This window comes from Salvelinus namaycush, chromosome 5, assembly GCF_016432855.1.
Source record: "Salvelinus namaycush isolate Seneca chromosome 5, SaNama_1.0, whole genome shotgun sequence".
Lineage (NCBI taxonomy): Eukaryota > Metazoa > Chordata > Actinopteri > Salmoniformes > Salmonidae > Salvelinus > Salvelinus namaycush.
In genome coordinates, this window is record NC_052311.1 from 19,679,900 (window position 1) to 19,701,078 (window position 21,179).

General features: G+C 41.2%; 1 protein-coding gene across 1 annotated transcript; it reads left to right on the plus strand.

The window, feature by feature from the left end:
- The first annotated feature begins 303 nt into the window (after nucleotides 1-303).
- gask1b (golgi associated kinase 1B) lies at nucleotides 304-9,295 on the plus strand. Its single transcript, XM_038993705.1, has 4 exons — nucleotides 304-1,403; nucleotides 4,822-5,039; nucleotides 5,201-5,427; nucleotides 7,924-9,295. Exons 1-4 carry the CDS (start codon nucleotides 467-469, stop codon nucleotides 8,129-8,131), a joined length of 1,590 nt encoding a protein of 529 aa, XP_038849633.1. The 5' UTR covers nucleotides 304-466; the 3' UTR covers nucleotides 8,132-9,295.
- Nucleotides 9,296-21,179: the final 11,884 nt, after the last annotated feature.

The following is a 21,179-nucleotide window of genomic DNA, read 5'->3' on the forward strand; positions in this document are numbered from 1 at the left end:
CTTTATCACATCGCTGTGTGAAACTACACCAGCAGATGTCGCCTGAGGGATGTTACTTTTACACAGATTCAAACCACTGACCAATGCAATATTATATGCTGTTAATATAGGTGAAAATAGGTGATATGGATTGTTTGGGCTATTATTGTCATACATGTATGATAGATGGGGCTATGTCATTCATTTATTCATGTCCTGACATGATTATGCTATCTGTTTTGACAGTTGTCCCTACTAATTCTCTATAGCAACAAAGCCACCCTTCCTCTGTTGCGATGACACATAGACCCAAACAAGGGTTACCACAGCCCCTCTCATCGCGTTCTGATTTTGGACATCACTTTTTTTCAGTTGAAAATTACTTTCGGGAAGTTATGCGCCGGCAGCGCCGCCGCTGTCCTTATCCTTATTCGAGCTCCGGGCAAAGACAAACAGAAAACCTAACCATGTCGGATCACAAGTTCTAATGGAGACGTTAATACGTCCTGGAGACATCAAAAAGTCTCTCATTCTTTGGTCGTGTTCGTCTTTTCTGAGGATATCTAACTGCGTTCGGAGGTATCCCCCGTCGAAAAGGAATTTGATCATCGTGGGTGCATGTTGTGTGTACCTGTTTTTCGTGGTTTCCCAGGTTGGACATTCGTTGCTGCACCAGGATAGACGGTTGGGCAGACACGGGTACAAGAAGAGTCTGGGACTATACACTCTGAAGTTCGATGATGATAGCCCGTCGGAAACAGCCGACTCACCAACCGGTGCTAACGACGACTCTTTATTACCCTCAGTGGTTCCAACGCGGTCCAATGTGGTGTACATAACACTAAAGTCAAGGCGCATTAAACCATCTATTATGAGGGGAACAGTGAGACCGAAACTAAGGAGAAAAGCGAGGAGAACCAAACCCAATGAGGGATTTACGCAAAATAAAATTGGCACATTGAAGAGGGAGGAATGGAGACAAAAGCGCACTAACCGAATCGACATAACTTGGAAACAAATTAACAGCATAAATCATGCAACAGGAGATGTAAGCTCGAATTTAAAGATGCAAACAGAACCTCACGTCAGTTCTATCCGAATATACAGTGAGAGGGCACCGCCGTGGTTCAGCAAAGAGGACATTGGTGCCATGCGCTTTCTTGCTGATGGTAAAGTTTCGCATATTCATGAAGTGTCCCATAAGGAATTTATCCCCCTTTTGCTGTTTGAAAGCACATCATATTTGTCATTGATCCATTCTGACAAACATAACGATTTCAAGGCACATAAAGTGTGTATAGGACAATGTGGAGTTATCAAAAGTCCAGTGGACACGAGCGAGGTTTTCGCTTTCCATTTGGATAGGGTCTTGGGACTGAACCGGAGCGTTGCCGCTGTCAGCAGGAAGTTTCCGTTTGTACAAGGTAGGCCCATTGCCCACCGACTAGGGTTGAAAAGCTACCGGAAATTTTCCAAAGTAACCGTGACCTTCAGTAATTTTGGTTATTAACAGAATCTATGGCAACCTATGGCACTTTTGGTAATTTATACTTGAATAACAAAAATTATAAATGTATAGTATTAATGTATTATATATTTGTCCTTATTGTCCATGGATTTGTTGTAGATAGACCATATGGTTCAAGAGAAAAAACTTTAATTAATGAAAAAAGCATCTAATCAACAATGGCATTATTTTCCAATTAACTGTGCAACTCTTCCAACTATTGACTGTGTTCACAACTGCCACTAGTTTGAAGTCAAAACATGACGACAAATACATATTGACATAGTAAAATAAATATAAGTATAAAAGGAAATGTCATGCTAAAACCCTCATATAAAACACCAATTGTTTTCACTAAGTTTATGGTTTATATTTAGGATAATGTTTTACAGATTTGTCATTCTATTTTTTTAAATCATATTTATTTATTTCATATTTTACATGTGATAAGGCTAATGAGAGGGCCAGAGATTAGACACCTGTAATAATCTGAAGTACTCAAAAGGGCCACTAGATGTCTTGTGATAGATTATTTTACATTCTGTCCCTGCAGCAGTGAAGCATCACTTACCCCTGTTTAAAGATTTTGCAAATGAGCTAAAGGCGACCTGGGATTCCCCTCATTCAGCCAGGCCGGTGCTGCCATGAATGTAGACAGTATGGAGAAAGTGGGGCTCGATTGCACACTGCCGATGGATGGAAAGCTAGCAAGTTATTTATCTCCAGAGCCTAATAAGGGGGCTAATCCGAGCCTGGAGCTTCTGAATAAACAGTGCGTATTTTCATGTGCTATACATCCTCCCCACAGAAAGTTTTGGATGTTTCATTTAGATGGTGTGGCCTATGAGTTTCTGGTGCGGCCTTTCGGGCTCTCCCCATTACCCACAGCTTTTCTATGGTGGTGGAAGCGGCTTTGGCACTTGTGCGGTGCAGGGGATCAGAGTATTGGTCTATCTGGACAATTGGCTGGTCATATTGGAGTCGAGGGAACAGCTGGAGCTCCACACTGCCACGCTGGTTTCCCATATTCAGTCTCTGGAGTTCATAGTGGATCACAAGAAAAGTTGTTTCGCTCAAGCTCTGCGCATCTTCCTATCTCTACGGAGTGGAGACTGCACCCCTCGGTGGTTGCCCAGATATGGGACCGGTTCAGCAGGGCTGATGTAGGTCTTTACGAATCGTGAGAAAACATGCATTGTCGTCTTTTCTTCTTAATGGGGGATCTGGGCACTCCATTGGGAACGAATGCTTTGATGTATCAGTGGCCTCAGACCCTGCTTTATGCGTTTCCTCCGATGGACCTGATTAAGGCCACCTTGGAGTGGCTCCACATTGGCCCAGACAACTCTGGTTTCTGGATGTCATCTACCTGTTGGGCGGGAATCTGTGGACGAATCCATGTCGTTGGGATCTATTGTCCTAGACGCACGGGAGAGTTTGGCACCCATGACTAAAGATATGGGATCTATGGGTTTGGCTACCGAAAGGTTGAATTTGATGGCTAGGGATTATAGGGTGCATGCGCCAACGATACAGTCGGCACATGCTCCCTCTACGAAAGGGTTGTGTACGTATAAGGGGTGCTTGTTTGAGGGTTGGTGTCAGGTTGAAGGAATGTCTCCTTTTCAGAGCTCTTTGATGGAATGAACTTATCACTCTTTGATTATTTGAATCAGCTGTGTAGTGCTAGGGCAAAAACAAAAGCATGCACCCCTTGGGGTCCCCAGGACCGATTTTGGGAAAGGCTGGTCTAAGCCTATGGCACTGACCTGGGACCAAGCTTTGGTCCTGGACGCTTTGTGTGAGCCTCCTTTTGAACCATTGGAGTCTGTGTACCTGAAGGTCCTTTCCTACAAGACTGCTCTGCTCATGGCCTTGGCCAAGCACGTTGGAGATCACCACACGCTGTCAGTACACCCTTCCTGTTTGGAGTTCGCGCCTGGCGACTCCAAAATTATGTTACGTCCTAATGCAGCTTTTCCTCCCAAGGTTATGCCTATTGTATGTCTTACAGGTCCCTGGCTTTCGAGCTGTTCGCTTTCTCACCTCTTCCATTTGTTTGGCCTGTGTCCAGTGCGAGGTTTACACACATATACAGATAGGACCAAGGATATCCACGTTTGTGACCAGCTTTTTGTCTGTTTAGCTAATCCAGCTAGGGGTAGGGCGCTTTCTAAGCAGCACCTTTCTCATTGGATTGTAGAGGCCATCTCCCTGGTACTCTCTGACCCGGGTTGGGGCATGATTGTATGTCCCCATAGTATGTTATACCGAGTGTCCGATTGAAAGGTAACATACAGTTATGAAAATAACTACTGTTCCCTGAAGGAGGGAACCCGGTATAATATATTTTGGCCTCGCGCCATCAGGGCTCGTTGAAGAGCAGTACTGAATTGAGGAAATTCATGTGGCCCCAGGAAGGCGGAGCTTCGCCATCCATTGGCCCTTTGGGCGTGATTCTTCAGGTGAATATGATTGGTGATTGACTTCCCATATTATGTTATACCTCATTCCCTCCTTCATGGAACAGTAGTTTTATTCATCACTGTACGTTTTATTTGTCACATGCAGTGAAATGTTTAACTTGCAAGTCCTACCCAACAGTGCAGTATTCAATATTAAAATATAATAATTTTATTTGTATTTAGTTTTACGACAAGACTAATTTACACGTCAATGTTAAGGTGACAATTTAATAGCATATAGGCTACGTCACGTCTATCTCTTCCCAAATCAGCATTCCAGGAATGTTGTAGCCAATGTAATATTATAAGGCCAAGCATATTTGTGAGCAGAAGTATCAGCCCTGGAGCTGCGAGTGCTCGCTCCTTTAGCCAGCAGAGCATGCAGCTGTCTGAGTCCTCATAAGTCTGTGGGAGAGATTGAGAAACAGAGGTGCAAATGCATAACGCCATGATATCAATCCTCAAAGCGTAGGATCTTTAATCATAGCTTTGCACTGGCTATGTTTGGGCGTCAGTTGACGTTCTTTATACGGCCGCCCTTGACCCGAATTATATCTGTAGCCCTCATACGTATATTTGTTTCCCTGTTGCGTTTTCGTGGTGTCTGGTCCTCCTCAACAGGAATACACTCATGAGCCTTCGTCTTCCTTCTCCTCAGTGTTGTATGCTAATGCTAGTTTAGCAGTGGTGAATTAGTGAACTATACATGTGTGATGACTAACCTTGTCTGGGACGTGAAGATGCTCTTTAGCTTAATGGACTGAGTCTAGAGTTAACTCAAAGAGCCAACACAGACATTGCAGATACGGCCCATGTTCGAAGCCCGGTCGGTCACACTAACATTACCTCTGGATCCCCCTCATCCCACAGATGGCCAGGCCTGCCCCGTGGTGCTGTGGGATGGTTATCTCTCTCCAGGGGACAATGCAGAGGGCCAGTCCACTGTGAGGATGACATGGGGGGAGTACCAGAGCTCCCTCAAACAGAGGTGCTGGAACAGGAACGTCACGCCCAAGCCTAACTCTGGCTGCTCCAGCATTCACCATTATGAGTGGAGCAAACTAGCCCTGTTTGATTTCCTGTTGCAGGTATTGTACGATCACACGCGTTTGGTCTTTCAAATGAACTACAGTGTTAAATGTCTTCAGAAGGAAGCTTGTCAAACTAGGACGCTGTTGGGTTGAGATAATTGGCAATGGCATCACTCTTTTGAGGTAATAGCTTAGGTGAATAATGTTTATCTCTTCAGATATACAGCCGATTGGACCGGAACTGCTGTGGGTTCAGGCCTCGTCAGGAGGACGTGTGTGTGGAGCAGGGCCACCATCTGGAATGTGGGGACATGGACAGTTTGACGCTGGCCAACATCATCCACAGGGATCACGACCCCAGGCACTTGGTCTTCACTGAAAACAAGGGCTTTTTCGACCGCGACGAGGACAACTTGGACTACAGACTACTGGAGGGAATCAAGGAGTGAGTCCACGTCGAAATACAGTACCAGTCAAAAGTTTGGGTACACCTACTCATTCAAGGGTTTTTCTTTATTTTTACTATTTTCAACATTGTAAAAATAATAGTGAAGACATCAAAACTATGAAATAACAGATATGGAATCATGTAGTAACCAAAGAAAAGTGTTAAACAAATCAAAATATTTAGATTCTTCAAAGTAGCCACCATTGTCTTGATGACAGCTTTGCACACTCCTGCCATTCTCTCAACCAGCTTCAGTTGGAATGCTTTTCCAACAATCTTGAAGGAGTTCCCACATATGCTGAGCATTTGTTGGTTGCATTTCCTTCACTCTGCGGTCCAACTCATCATAAACCATCTAAATTGGGTTGAGGTCGGGTGATTGTGGAGGCCAGGTCATCTATTGCAGCACTCCATTACTCTCCTTCTTGGTCAAATAGCACTTACACAGCCTAACGGTGTGTCAGGACATTGTCCTTTTGAAAAACAAATGATAGTCTCACTAAGCGCAAACCAAATGGGATGGCATATCACTGCAGAATGCTGTGGTAGCCATGCTGGTTAAGTGTTTCTAGAATTCTAAATAAATCACTGACAGTGTCACCAGAAAAGCACCATCACACCACCTCCTCCATGTTTCACAGTGGGAACCACATATGCAGAGGTCATCCGTTCACCTACACAGCGGTTTGAACCAAAAATCTCAAATTTGGACTCATCAGACCAAAGGACAGATTTCCAATAATGTCCATTGCTCGTGTCTCTTGGCCTAAGCAAGTCTTCTTATTATTGGTGTCCTTTTAATAGTGAGGCACCAGAGGCATCACCACAGTCCCTGGTTTGATTCCAGACTGTGTCACATCCGTCCATGATTGGGAGTCCCATAGGGCGGTGCACAACTGGCCCAGCGTCGTCCGGGTTTGGCTGGGGTAGGCCATCATTGTAAATAAAAATGAGTTCTTAACTGACTTGCCTAGTTAAATAAGGTTCATGCAGTCTCTACTGAACAGTTTATGTTGAGATGTGTCTGTAACTTGAATTCTGTGAAGTATTTGTTAGGCCTGCAATTTCTGAGGCTGGTAAATCTAATGAACTTATCCTCTGCAGCAGAGGTAACACTGGGTCATCCTTTCCTGTTGTGGTCCTCATGAGAGCCAGTTTTATCATAGTGCTTGATGGTTTTTGCGACTGCACTTGAAGAAATGTTCAAAGTTCTTGACATTTTCTGGATTGACCTACCTTCATATCTTAAAGTAATGATGGACTGTCGTTTCTCTTTGCTTATTTGAGCTGTTCTTGACATAATATGGACTTGGTATTTTACCAAATAGGGCTATCTTCTGTATACCACCCCTACCTTGTCACAACACAACTGATTGGCTCAAAAGCATTAAGAAGGAAAGAAATTCCACAAATGTTATTTTAACAAGGCACACCTGTTAATTGAAATGCATTCCAGGTGACTACCTCATGAAGCTGGTTGAGAGAATGCCAAGAGTGTGCAAAGCTGTCATCAAGGCAAAGGGTGGCTATTTGAAGAATCTCAAATTTGTTTAACACTTTTTTGGTTACTACATGATTCCATATATGTTATTTCATAGTTTTGATGTCTTCGCTATTATTCTACAATGTAGAAAATAGTAAAAATAAAGAAAAACCCTTGAATGAGTAGGTTTGTCCAAACTTTTGACTGGAACTGTATATAGACAGCATAGTGAATTGATAATTAGTCGGATAATACAGTGATTCTTCTGAATAGTACTATGGTCTTTGCAATATGACTGTATTATCTTACAGCAATATTACTGTACAGTGTGCAGAATTTTTTTATTCTCAACTTTCAAATCAGCAACTATCTACAATGTACCCCCTGCATACAATGTGTGGTTGATTCAGCTCTTAGTCTAGAGATTCCTCCCTGTTGACTTAAAACTGTGGGAAAATACTGCATTCTAACACGTAATCGCCAAGTGCATGCCTTTGTTAGGAAGTCTATTATACCCACCCATAGGCATGGTGACACACCCAGGGACATTCCCTGTGTTTCATCTTCATTTTGTGATTAATAAATCAGTGGAACAAACCACTGGGAGGACCTAGCGGAGGGACTTTCTGGCACTGACAGGTGTCACCTCTCCTCTTACATGGCTTGTAGTGATCTTCTTCAAAGCAGAGGCTTTCAACTGGATTTCACATTAGTTAAAGATTAGAAGGCTCCGGCCTGGATAATGTACTCTAGGCATGGGCAGAATTAGATTATATTACCTTGAATTACATTATGCCATTGTAGAATTTATGAATTTTGGGAGTACATCTTTGTTAATTAAGGAATACATTATTTCTTTGCATTTGCATATAAATGTACAGTATATGCATATGGATCAAACAGTTGTGGTCATAGTTTGTTAAACAGTTACTGACTATCCAAATAGATCTAACCAAATAGTGTTGCCAACTGTCCAAGTAAATGAAATTACCAACCTCTTCTCCACCCAGGCTTCCAGAACAGGCAGTGGCTGTGTTAATGAGCCAGAAGCTGAGGGAGAAGCTCCTCCAGTCACTGTTCCTGGATCAGCTGTACTGGGAGAGCCAGGGAGGACGGCAGGGCATCGAGAAGCTCATCGACGTCATTGAGAGACGGGCCCAGGTTCTCCTAACATACATCAATGCCCACGGCATCAAAGTGGTGCCCATGAATGTATGACGTCACAGGGTTTGGAAAAGGAGAGAAAATGGAGAGTAGATATAGACATGGAATTTGATCTTCCACAAAGACCAAGCCATTTGTAATTTTTTTAAGTTCCCTTTCCGAAAGCCAGAAAAACAACTTCCATTCCTCGAATCAAAATATTTGCCAGTGAAAGAACTACCAGGGTCTCGAGGGTTTTCACTCCAACAGGACATACTGTATTGGTTGATTTGGTATCAAGCCAGAATCTCACAGCTCTGAATTGTCAAGCTGAAACATTACTCTTAGTATTCATTATACAAAGTGGCTACAGTTCTGTATTCAATAACCCACCAGTCTTACTGTAGTCTTTTGCTTTGTTATTATAATATTTAACGTTACTCATCTCTAGTATAACTGTAATACAGTAAACAATTATTTTTAGCATTTCTTTGGGCCTTATTCATGTACCATAGTGCTCCTCCGACTTCACCTTACAGTAGCCTACAACTCTTTGATGGTTTAACATCTGTCTAACTTGCCATAAGAAAAGGACATTAGTTAGAAATTATGTTTCATTTGTACCGCTTAAGATGTTAGTCCTCCAACATTACCAATTTCATTGTTTATATTTATTTTAATATTATTTCAAATGTTGATAAAAAAATACATGTAAATGAAAATAAATGTGCTTTTACTTGAAATACATCAGACTTTGACCCAGAAACAAATTAGCATAACATATACAGTAGGCTGCCCCCTCTCTGGTCTTTCAACCATTACATCATCAGCCTTAAAAGTGTCAGACAAATCAAGGACAGAAATAGTTGGTGCCTATGAAACATGAGCCAAAGCACTGTGTCTGTTTTGCAAGGCTGTTATAAACAGGGTCTTGCGATTGAGCCTATATAGACTATGAAGCTTTGTGGGGTCATTTTCCATGTCAGTGCCGGGAGTAAGAGCGGTTGTTGTTTTAACTCCTTTGAACCCTCATTAACACAGCCCTCATTAACACAGCCCTCAGTGTGTGTTTTTCATGGAGGGCCCCACTCTTTCCCAGTTAGTTTCAATGAGTCTAAGCCAGTGCTTCCAGGCTCACACGCATACATATCTATACCTCCATTGACAGTTTTCCCCTGCCTCTTTCTGCATATGGGTGGCAAGTAGCCTAGTGGTTAGAGCGTTGGGCCAGTAACCGAAAGGTTGCTAGATCGAATCCCCAAGCTGACAAGGAAAAATCTGTTGTTTTGCCCCTGAACAAAGCAGTTAACCCACTGTTCCTAGGCCGTCATTGTAAATAAGAATTTGTTCTTAACTGACTTGCCTAGTTAAATAATAATTTTAAAAAATGGAACGTTTTGGGGATCTTTTATTTTCTGCTCATGAAACATGTGACCAACAATTTACATGTTGTGTTTATATTTTTGTTCAGTATATATTTTTTTTGGCCAAAACATTCGGACGCTACAGACGTTTTCGTGAGAAGACCGATTTTCTGGATGTCTCATGGTCAGACAAACATCGCTGTAGCTCGGCCACCTTCCACCGCAGATGTGGAAGGATTGAGACACAGCCCATGCAAAAATATCTTGAGCTTTAACTGACAGATTTTGATGAGGATTTTTTTATGTTACTTGGGGTTACTTAGAAATGTCCTTGTTTAATGTTGTAAATGCGTATTGTAGCTGGAAACGGCAGATTTTTGGGGGAATATCTATATCGACGTACAGAGGCCCATTATCAGCAATCCAAATTGATCATTTTAAAGGCTAATTGATCATTAGAAAACCCGTTTGCAATTATGTTAGCACAGCTGAAAACTGTTGTTCTGATTAAAGAAACAATTAAACTGGCCTTCATTAGACTAGTTGAGTATCTGGAGCATCAGCATTCATGGGTTCGATTACAGGCTCAAAATGGCCAGAAACAAAGACTTTCTTCTGAAACTCAAGTCTATTCTTGTTCTGAGAAATGAAGGCTATTCCATGTGAGAAATTGGCAAGAAACTGAAGATCTCGTACAACGCTGTGTACTACTGTCTTCACAGAACAGCGCAAACTGGCTCTAACCAGAATAGAAAGAGGAGTGGGAGGCCCCGGTGCACAACTGAGCAAGAGGACAAGTACAAATAATTATCATATCAGCTACAAGCAGCCGATCTAAACCAAGTGTGGAGCATTTCTGAATAAGTAAGATGTGATCAATGGTGTCAAAAGCCTTGGACAGGTCAATGAAGAGGGCAGCACAGCGTTTCTTCATATCAAACAATTTATGACATTTAAAACCATAGAAGTAGCAGAGATGTTACTATGACCTGGTCTGAAATCCTGACTGTTTTATATTCAGAAAATATGTAGCAGTTTAAAGGGATCTAAGCTGAGTATTGATCAATGATTCCAGGATTTTTGCTAGGCAAGAGAGTTTGGAAATGAGACGATAATTATTTAGATCACTCGGGTCCCCACCTTTATGTAAAGGAAGCACATGGGCAGCCTTCCAACCTCTAGGGATAGTATTCAATACAATTGTGAAGCTAAACATATGTGTTAATGCTTCCGCAATCAATGGTGCAGAAAGCTGTAAAAAGCAGGGATCAAGCATATCAGCCCCAGTAGATGTTTTAACATCAAACATAAGTAGTTGTTCCAATACATCAGAAGTAGACAGTTATTCCAGAGAGTACAAGCATTCACTGGGGGTTGTCTGGCCCTCTATCAAGACGACCTGCGGATGGGAGAAGAATGAGCAGTTTACTGACACCCGGGTCTATTAAACCAAGATTCCCTTCAAATAAAAAACCGGTGGACATAAAATGTTGATTTAAAAGCATCTCATTTTTTCAATAATGATGTCAGAGTTCAATATAACTTGCTTCGGTCAGGAAGGAGAGGAATTTCCACGCTTTAACGCCTTAACAGTTTTCCAAAATGTAGATGAATTACCAGCAGAGTCAGCGATAGAACTTAGGAAGTAGCTTGATTTAGTCTTTTTTACTAAGGACTCACATTTATTTCTCAGTTGCCTGAAAAGCTGCAAGTCCACAACAGCATCAGTTAGTCTAGCTTTGGCCCAGGCATGGTTTCTTGCTCTAAAGATATCTGAAAGTTCTGTAGAAAACCATGGATTAGATTTTTTTTTAGTCTATAGCGTTTAAAGGAGCGTGTTTATTTGCCAGTGATATAGAAATAGATGAGAAATGCTCAAGAGTTAATTCAGTCATGCATAAACGCTTGGAGAGAAAAGTTTTTAAAATGTCTCTTCCTAATAATACGAGGATCAGAATTATGCTGTCTGGTATTTATAATTCAGGCTATAGGGCAATGATAACCAAGGTCAATTGCAAACACACCAAAAGACTTGTACTTATGAGGGTTATTTGTGGGAATGACATCTAATAATGAGGATCTATCTAGATTTTTCACATTTAACCGAGTGGGTTTTGTGATTAGCTGGGTTAAATTAAGACCAAGACAAATGTTCTTAAAGTTATCTGAGATAGGTATCAGCCAGTCCAGGTTAAAGTCACCTAAGACCACCAGTTCAGATGATAGCTGAGCATTTAAAATATTTTCTATGATTCTAATTGCATCAACTAAAGCAGCAGGAGGCTCATGCACTCCAGCAACAAATACATGCACGTTTTGTCTTATGGTCACATCTAAAACCAGGATTTCACATTTCTGGGGTATAGTGATATTAAGAGCACAAGATGCTACAAAAGCGGATTTCACATCGCCACCCTCAACCTTTTCTCTGCCTATCACATCAAAAATGTTGTAATTAGAAATGTCAATGTCCTTATCCATGATAGAATCATTTAACCACGTCTCTGATAAAACAAGAATGTCTGTGTTCGTGTCATGCATCCAGATATCGATAAAGTCCATATTTGACATCATACTTCGCACATTTAAATGTAACAAACCCAGCCCTTTACGAGACCTAAAAACAGCAGGGGTGTCCATATTTACCCTAACCAGGTCGTTATAAACTTGATCATTAGGTAAGTCAGAAGATTTCATAGGAATAGATATTAAGTTATCAAAGCTTGCCCCGATGGGCCTGCGGCTGCATCTATTTGGTGGCTGTTTAAAACCTATTGAAATTAAGACGGGTAATGTAGATTTCCTTGACTTGACTAGAGTATTTAACGTCAGAAACAGTTTGATGTGTGAGGGTGGTTGGGATAACATGGGTAGAGTGCAGGTTATATCCCAGTCAGTTTCTCAGAGCAGCCTAAAAATAAGCCCCGGGATAGTTTGGGTGAATTCCATTCCTTTGTTATCAATAAAGACAACATTGACAGAGTTACAGTAACTCTTTACCCAGATCTGAAGTGATAGCAACCAACTGAATCTACTGTATCCATGTCTCATCGTGGTATGGGACCCGATATAATGGGACGCTTGTTTAGGTATTGCAGTTTTGCAATTAGTTCCGGTGTCCATACGCCCTGAGGAAGACAGCAGGGACAGTGGCTCAAAACAATTTAAGAGTTTGTCATGACTCTACCAGAAAATGGAACCCTGGGGTGCAGGTCTCTTCCTCCTCCTGGATCCAATCACACTCCATTCACGCCCGTCAGGGGTAGAGTTGATAGTATCCGACTTTTGGCTAGGTTCAGAAGCCCGTAAGGTGGGGAAATGCTAAAGATCCATAAAAGTTCCATTACAGTCGTGTCTCTGAAAAGAGGCATCAACAAATGCGGTTAAATGTGAGGCATCCTTATTCAAACTTAGACGCCTGTCTAGATGTTTAATTTCCTCAAGTAAAGTAATGATCCTCTTCTTGGCAGCATTTAGTTCGTGGCATTTGACACTGGTGAAGTTTTCAGAAACATCCTTAAATCAAATAAAATGTCACATGCACCGAATACAACAGGTGTAGACCTTACAGTGAAATGCTTACTTACAAGCCCTTAACCAACAATGCAGTTGAAAAAATACCTACAAAAATAAGAATAACAAATAAAAGTAATAAAAAGAGCAGCAGTAAAATAACAATAGCGAGGCTATATACATGGGGTACCGGTGCAGAGTCAATGTGCGGGGGCACAGGTTAGTTGAGGTAATTGAGGTAATATGTACATGTAGGTAGAGTTAAAGTGACCATGCATAGATAATAACAGAGAGTAGCAGCAGCGTAAAAGAGGGGGGAAATGCAAATAGTCTGGTTAGCCATTTGATTAGATGTTCAGGTGTCTTATGGCTTCGGGGTAGAAGCTGTTTAGAAGCCTCTTGGACCTAGACTTGGCGCTCCGGTACCACTTGTCGTGTGGAGCAGAGAGAATAGTCTATAACTAGGGTTGCTGGAGTATTTGACTGTGATTTAATGGCCTTATGGTCGGCAATAGAGTCAAAGGAGTTTTCACTGATTTCTGGAGAAGCAAGAGAACACCCTTTCCTCAATTCAGCCATTTGCTTGCTAGCCAAATAGGCTACTAATTAATAACTTCACCATGCTCAAAGGGATATTCAATGTCTGCTTTTTTCACTTTTACTCATCTATCAGTAGGTGCCCTTCTTTGCGAGACATTGGAAAACCTCCCTGGTCTTTGTGGTTGAATCTGTGGTTGAAATTCACAGCTCAACTGAGGGACCTTAACAAATAATTGTATGTGTGGGGTACAGAGATGAGGTAGTCATTCAAAAATCAAGATAAACACTATTATTGCACACAGAGTCCATGCTACTTATTATGTGACTTGTGAAGCTATTTCTACTCCGGAAGTTATTTAGGCTTGCCATAACAAAGGGGTTGAATACTTCTCAATACATTTCAGCTTTTCGTTTTTAATCAATTTGTAAAAACGTTGAAAAACATAATTCCACGTTGATTTTATGGGTGTTGTGTAGGCCAGTGACACAAAATGTAAATGAAATGCATTTTAAATTCAGGCTGTAACACAACAACATTTTAAAGAAGTTAAAGGGTGTGAGTACTTTCTGAAGGTCCACTTTTTCATACTAAAATGACGCAGAAACACATACATACATACATAGATAGATACATAGATAGACAGATAGGCCCATGCTCACATGCACAGGCTGTGTCGAGTTAATACAGGGAGGAGGAAATACCTGCATGTTTAATCATGTCCCTTCATGTGAGTAACTAATGGCCTACAGCTAGTGGTCTAAGGCACTGCATCTCAGTGCAAGAGGCGTCATTACAGCCCCTGGTTCGAATCCAGACTGGTAGCAGGATTAATAATAAACAATATAGCAGTTGGCCCCATTACTGACTTGTCTTTCTTGCCTCTCTATATCCCCCTTGCCTCAAGTTCACACTCAAATGTGCTGAATTGGCATGACTGTTAAGGGTCCAATAGGGTTGCCAATTATTTCTCTCTCTCTCTCCCTGTGTGTGTGTGAGAACAGTATTTGGGAGGGCACAGTTCATGTGAGTTCCAGACAGCTGGGCTCACCCAGCACAGACTTTACATCCAAACAGAGAGGTTCTTTCTTCTCTCTGTATTCAGCCCAGTACTGATAATCACTGCATTAAACCATGATGTCAATTTTCCCCATTCACAGCTCTCTCTGCTCAGCCAATGACCCTCACTGAACCCACAGGGGGAAAAAATATAATCTTGTGTTTCAGTGTAAGCCCGATGGATAGTTTTGTCCTATACTTTAATAGATTGGGATTGTTTTTCAAAACCAGCATCGTCCTTAGCTAAATGTTGTTAAGTTATCATAATTGTCCAGAATATGAACCTGCAATGTATGCTTGTGTGGAGTATAATTATCCTCATGATTATGATCAATTGAACCATGGTGTTGTGTGTATTCAGCTTATTTTTGTATTGAGATATACCATGGGAAACTGCATCTTATTAACGCCAAAGGTGTAACTTCCAAAGTTAGTGACACTGCATTTGTTTCAGGAGTTAAATGACTATACCATAAAAGACAAAATATGCACTAATTGTCCCATCCCTGTGGTTAGGAACACTAGCTGCCTACTCAGGCAGTGACCTAGTTAACTCTTCAACCATGTGGAATCATAGTGCTAGCTGGAATTTTGCACCGCCTTGACTTTCCTTCCAACGCCAAAATGGTTTGGAGTGCCTTGACAACATCACACCTGGGTGGCAGACAGCACATGGAAAGTGGGGCGACCTCAACGGAGAGATGGAGAGATAAAAGGCCAACATAGATGGGACTCTCGTTCTTCTTCAAAATACAGAAAGGTAGACACAACAGAATGTCCTCCCAAGTTGCTTCCCATTAGCTAGAGGAAGCGGTGTTCTTGATAAGGACTCACATCCCCTTGTGAGGGAAATAATAAGAAGGTCAACAAGTCTCAAAGAAAATGTTGCATTCAATTCCTGCTCATTCCAGAGGCCTTTACTTTTGAAATAATATATAGACCTGGAATTTGAATCCTCGATAATGTATCTTTGTGATGTTATACTCTGTTATGCTCTATTTCGTGGAGTTTGGCGTGAAGATATGGTTTCTGCATGTACACACAGCTCTGGCTCTGGGCATACAGCCAGGTTATTTTCGTTTATTTTTTCACTTTGTCAAGGCCACAGCTGTCTTGTCTGAAAGGGATGTGTCCTCCTAACATTTAACTCTTCCCTCACTGCTCTGGCCAGATAGTCCATCTTCAGTGTAGGGGAGAGTGGGGTAAGTTGAGATATTTTTTACATTCAGCATCACTCTGTCAAGGTAAATATAATATTAATTCTAACAAATATATCTACATATATTTCAGGATGTTGTGTATCCCTGGAAATAATCAGAATGAATGTAAACACTACAGTTTTGGAAACATAGCTTATACAAAAAATGCGGTCTCTTGGCACAACTTACCCTGGGTATGGCGTAAATTTTGCGGAGGGACAGGGTAAGTTGATCCACCAACACATTTCTGTACTGAATATAATTTTTATTTCTCAAACACAATAACTTGGTCTTTTAATAATTGTAAGAATATTTGAACACAGGCTTAACAACTAAACAAACACTTTGTTCTTTTAAAAACCCTTTTAACATAGGCCAGGCCCTGGTGTTACCGCATATCCCAGCAATAATGCCTTGCATTACGCCTGGGAAGAAACACTTCAATTTGCTCAATTTGCCATTGGCTCAACTTACTCCAAGGCAAACTTTTTAGCCCACACAGCTACAAGAAGGGACTTTCATGCTAGGTTTAGGACCTCATATTGGAGCTTATAGAGACACAAATGGATGTATAGAACAATCTTAAAATTAGATATTTGGGTTTAGATACAAACATCATGAAACCTCTAATACAATAAATACATTTTACTTTGTGACCTAACTTGCTTACCACTTTTTTTCCATGTGGTTTCTTCCTTCACAGACTCCATGAAATGATGACCTCTTCCAAAATATTTGGTCAAATTATTAATTTTGTGTATGGCTCCCTAGAAACAAGGGGTGGCTCAACTTACCCCATTCTCCCCTATCATAGTATAAAGTGAAATTAAGAAGAGACAGTCATGTTCACTTTGTGACTGAACTTGACCCATAATTACATTTCCAATTGTAGACACAAAGAGGAATGCGTATAGGCCTAAGGTTTTCTGTCAGGTTAGAATGCAAGCAAATGAAAAGGTTTAGCCAGAGGCGTTCTGTGCACAGCCAAAGTCAATAATCTTTTAAAGCCGATTTAATGAAAGCTTTGGGTCGCTAACTAAACACTTTGCCTGAGAACCTTTCTGAAACAACAAACAGGGATTTCCAGTACAGGATTTAGATGGGAGTGATACAGAAATTTGGCACAGATCTTATGATCACTGGACCCCCGAAAGGCCTGTTGCACCGTACTCGTTCTTCTATCGCGCACACACAGACATTTACATTTAAGTAATTTAGCAGACACTCTTATCCAGGGCGACTTGGTAGTGAGTGCATGCATTCTTATCCAGGGCGACACAGTAGTGAGTGCATACATTACATACTTTTTTTCCTTCTCCATACTGGTCCTCCGTGGGAATCGAACACCACAACCCTTGCGTTGCAAGCGCCATGCTCTACCGACTGAACGCACATGTCACTCCTGCTTTTCAGGTCACTCCTCTCACTCATAGACTGACCTGCATGGAGCTGTATCCAACCTAGCAATGACCATGTAACACTTAGTTCCTAGGGTTCACACTCTTTCACATGGAGTGATGAAAGAAGGTAAAAGGCAGTGTGAACCCAGACCTAACACAAGCGGCCCATACGCCCATCCATAAATAAGGGTGTATGGGGTGAGGCACCACTGCCATGCACTGGAATGCCAAACATCTGCCCTGGGGATATCTAGGGCAATATGACAACTGCCCTGGGGATATCTAGGGCAATATGACATCTGCCCTGGGGATATCTAGGGAAATCGGACAGTTGTCTGTCTATTATGTCATCATCTGTAAATAGATACCTTGTGATGGGAAAAGGAGACAGAAGAATGCCAGCAAAAAAATCTAATGAGGCCATTGAGAATGAGCGCCCATATGATTGAAGAGACATGTCAACCTATCACGAGGGAAATGTCCAGAAGGGTTTACAGATGTAGGATCTTAATTTGAGCCAGTTTGCTACAGCAGGAAAATAATTCTGCAGCAACAGAAAACGTTAATTATTATGTGGATTATAGTTAATATACATTTTTGTAGGGGTTGATACATTTTTCGTTTAGGGCAAATCAAAGTGGAAATTGCATACTTTAGATTCATTTTTAAAACTCAAATACACTTCAAGTTTAAGCAACAAGATTGATCAAATTAAGATCCTACATCTGTAGTCAGTTGGTTGGTTTTTGTGGCTTCAAACAGCTTTCTCAACAGAGGCAAGGTCAGAAAGAAAGGGACTATTTGAGCTAGCCAGAGTTTAGGTATTTTATTCATAATTAATTTATATGAGGTTCGTTTTTTGGGGGCCATTCTGAAATGGCAGACTACACCCTAATCTCAAACCACAATTACAGCTCTCATGAGCTGAATGATTGAGGAGAGAAAAAGCTCAGATTGCTCTTTTTCTCTTTGTGTTCGTCTTTTCCTTTTGACCATTTACTATACTGATACAGATAGATACATTTCAATGGTGCTGTAATAATCCTCCAATGATTTCTCCATGGAAAAATATCTGCTAAAATACTCACCACCAGGAAATCAAACGAATGGGAAGAAAAGGGGCATAATGAGAGCAAAACAAGAGCTCTTGGATCCATTTGGTCTGGCAGTCTGCAGCTTATGACCGGGCCAACGACAGACATTTTGTTAAACTGACAACATACTCTACTATTAGCACTAAGGGGACACACATGCAGAGAAACCACAGGACAAGGCCTAAATAGATTGCTAAAGACAGTGTTAAAAACAGCTTCAGTTCCTCCTGGGTTAAAGGATTCCTACAATCTTAAAAATAAAGGTTCTTAAATGGTTCTTCGTTGATTTGTAAACGTTATTTTTGTGGAAAATATAGTTCTTAAGAATGTGAAGTTTCCTGACCCCTGTATTGGTGTGTTGAGATACGATTCTGACATTTAGCATCAAATATTTTCCGTATTAGGCTACATCATGGTCTGAATTATAATGTTAAGAGGTAGTCCTATAATAGGCTAATGTAATTGATGGCTTCACTTTGGGCAGGCTATTCCATCTGCATGTGTAGCACATGGAGATGTGTGAAACTTACTCCCCAGCCTGAAGTGTCTGTGGCACTTTGGGAGGGCGGTTACATGTGCTAGTAAGGCAGAGGTCCTGGGTTCAAGCCTCATTGGAGGAAGTGATACTTTCTAAGCAAGCAGTGTGATGTCTTTTACACATAAACATATTAACGTTTAGGCCAGGGGTACTCAAATATTATTCGAGAAGGTCAGGTCACACAAATTTGCGAACATGCTAGTGCTTTCTCATTTCACCACAATGGGAACAAGAAAGCATTCTCACACACATATCACTCGAGTCCAACATGTTGCGGATAAAGTTCAGAATTACACAATTTCATGTGCACAACATCTAAATACCTTTATCACTATACTGAGAGCTTTGCCATTTCTAAAAGGACATATTTGGGTGTTTTTGGACAACACAACGAGGATGAGGAAGTCTATTGCGGGTGCGGTACGTTTCTCAAAACCAAATGATGGTCTGGACCCTTCTATAACATGCCATTTACATCAACAATAGAGATTTGATTTAAAAAATAGTGAACCAATTATTTAATAAACTAGCAAAATACTGTATAATAAACATCAATCAGATTTTAAGAACAGTGACTGAATAAAAGCCACCACCAACATAAGCATATAATGCCTCTGTTATTTTACAATAATTTGCTTTAAATTATATTTAAAGATTGTGTGAGGTCATACACATCAACCTTTTCTCCATGTCCTCCTCCTCCTCCTCTTCCTCCTTGACTTTCTATATTTGTCCTGCAATATAGTGGAATAGCCTAGCCTGTTAACCTGACTGTTGAGGGGAGTGCAGGCCAACTAGATTTCGGTGGCCATCCTTCCATCAAATCCAGATAATATAATATATTACCACAGAGTTTCTTAACCCAGTTGCCCAACATCGCGATACTTCTGGGAACGCTTCGCAGAGCAGACTGGACAGACAAGCCCGGGGTTTGGGAATCCAATGAGATACGTGATTTTTTTCCCCTTAATTCTTCCTTAGTACTAATTCTTCAGACTATTACTGTACTGGCATTGTATCCCTGTGGAATATTGTAGGGATTTGTGTCCTCTACAACTTTACTAAGAAAGTCATGAATCCACTCCAATGGTAGTGCCCAGGCCTTTTATGGTCTACCCTTTTGTGGGCCCTAAGCTCCATTTTGTAATCTAATTTCATGAAATTCTAAAAATGTTGACATGGGTCAGAGACAAAAAAAAATGTTTTACAGCAAATGTCCTGAAATTCCACACATATTGTCATAGGGTGGAGATAATTTTTTTATTAAAAAAATATATAATTTCCTGCAATTCAACACAATTTTCCATAATAATATGATATCTGAGAGTGACTAACAAATTCTATGTGGGCACCCTGGAGGTCAGGGCCCCTTGACCATGATTACTACAACTTTAGATAGCTGGCTAGACTCATCTAAAAAAATGGGCTGACATGGGCTAATTGAGTGATTATCAGTGACAGACAAAGGGACTCCTGAGTGGCGCAGCGGTCTACGGCACTGCATCTCAGTGCTAGAGGTGTCACTACAGAATTCCAGGTTCGATTCCAGTCTGTATCACAACTGGATGTGATTGGGAGTCCCATAGGGCGGTGCACAATTGACCCGTGCGTCATTAGGGTTTGGCCGGGGTAGGCTGTCATTGTAAATAAGAATTTGTTCTTAACTGACTTGCCTAGTTAAATAAATAAGAGAAAAACTGCTGATGTACAACCAAATGTCAAATTTACACCTTACAACTATTCTAACTCTCATCAGTAAGTTGAGACCCGACTGAGTTCAACATCAATAATAATGCATTTGAAAAAATGGGTCGGGGGCCCATTTTATGCCCATGCTCGGCCCTGTTAGTAGCCATTGACGGCAGTAGCTATTTTAGCATGACAGTCCTGAAGTTAAGGGAAAGGTGAGGTCATGTACTGTACATTCAATGTGTCTATTTAGGAGCCTTGACCTTGGCTAGCTCTCTTTGGGAGAGAAATGGACCATATATCAAACTCAAGAGACAGCTGCTAGGCTAGCTAGCTGCCACAGCCTCTTAAAATGTGCGAAGGAACTGCTACTGAGTGACAAACGTAGTCAAAATGTCAGTGGGAGAATAAAACAAAGTTGTAGAGGGGGAGCACAGTGAGGCAGACATGAGTATTGAGGGATGGAGATTGAGGGAGACAATGGAGATATTGTTTCCTAAATTACAAGTAGCATGAGTTGGAATGTAAGGAAGCTTGCTATGACATCGATTTTCTTTCCCTTGTGTGTTCACTAGAGCAGATTTCAAGTTTGTCATAAAATTACTTTTATCTTCAGATAGAGTATAGTGTGATTAAGAGCAAATTCCTTTCATGGGTTAATTAGGGATAGGCTGTTACGGGTTACTTTTTAACCCAAATATACGGTGTTGTGTAACTTTTTGGCCTTGG

What these genes read in the sequence shown, in the direction of transcription:
- gask1b (XM_038993705.1), top strand. Translation starts at nt 467, where the DNA reads ATGGAGACGTTAATACGTCCTGGAGACATCAAAAAGTCTCTCATTCTT. An exon ending in TGTTTGATTTCCTGTTGCAG is followed by an intron (nt 5,040 to 5,200) that starts GTATTGTACGAT and finishes TTATCTCTTCAG; the next exon opens with ATATACAGCCGATTGGACCG. An exon ending in CTACTGGAGGGAATCAAGGA is followed by an intron (nt 5,428 to 7,923) that starts GTGAGTCCACGT and finishes TTCTCCACCCAG; the next exon opens with GCTTCCAGAACAGGCAGTGG.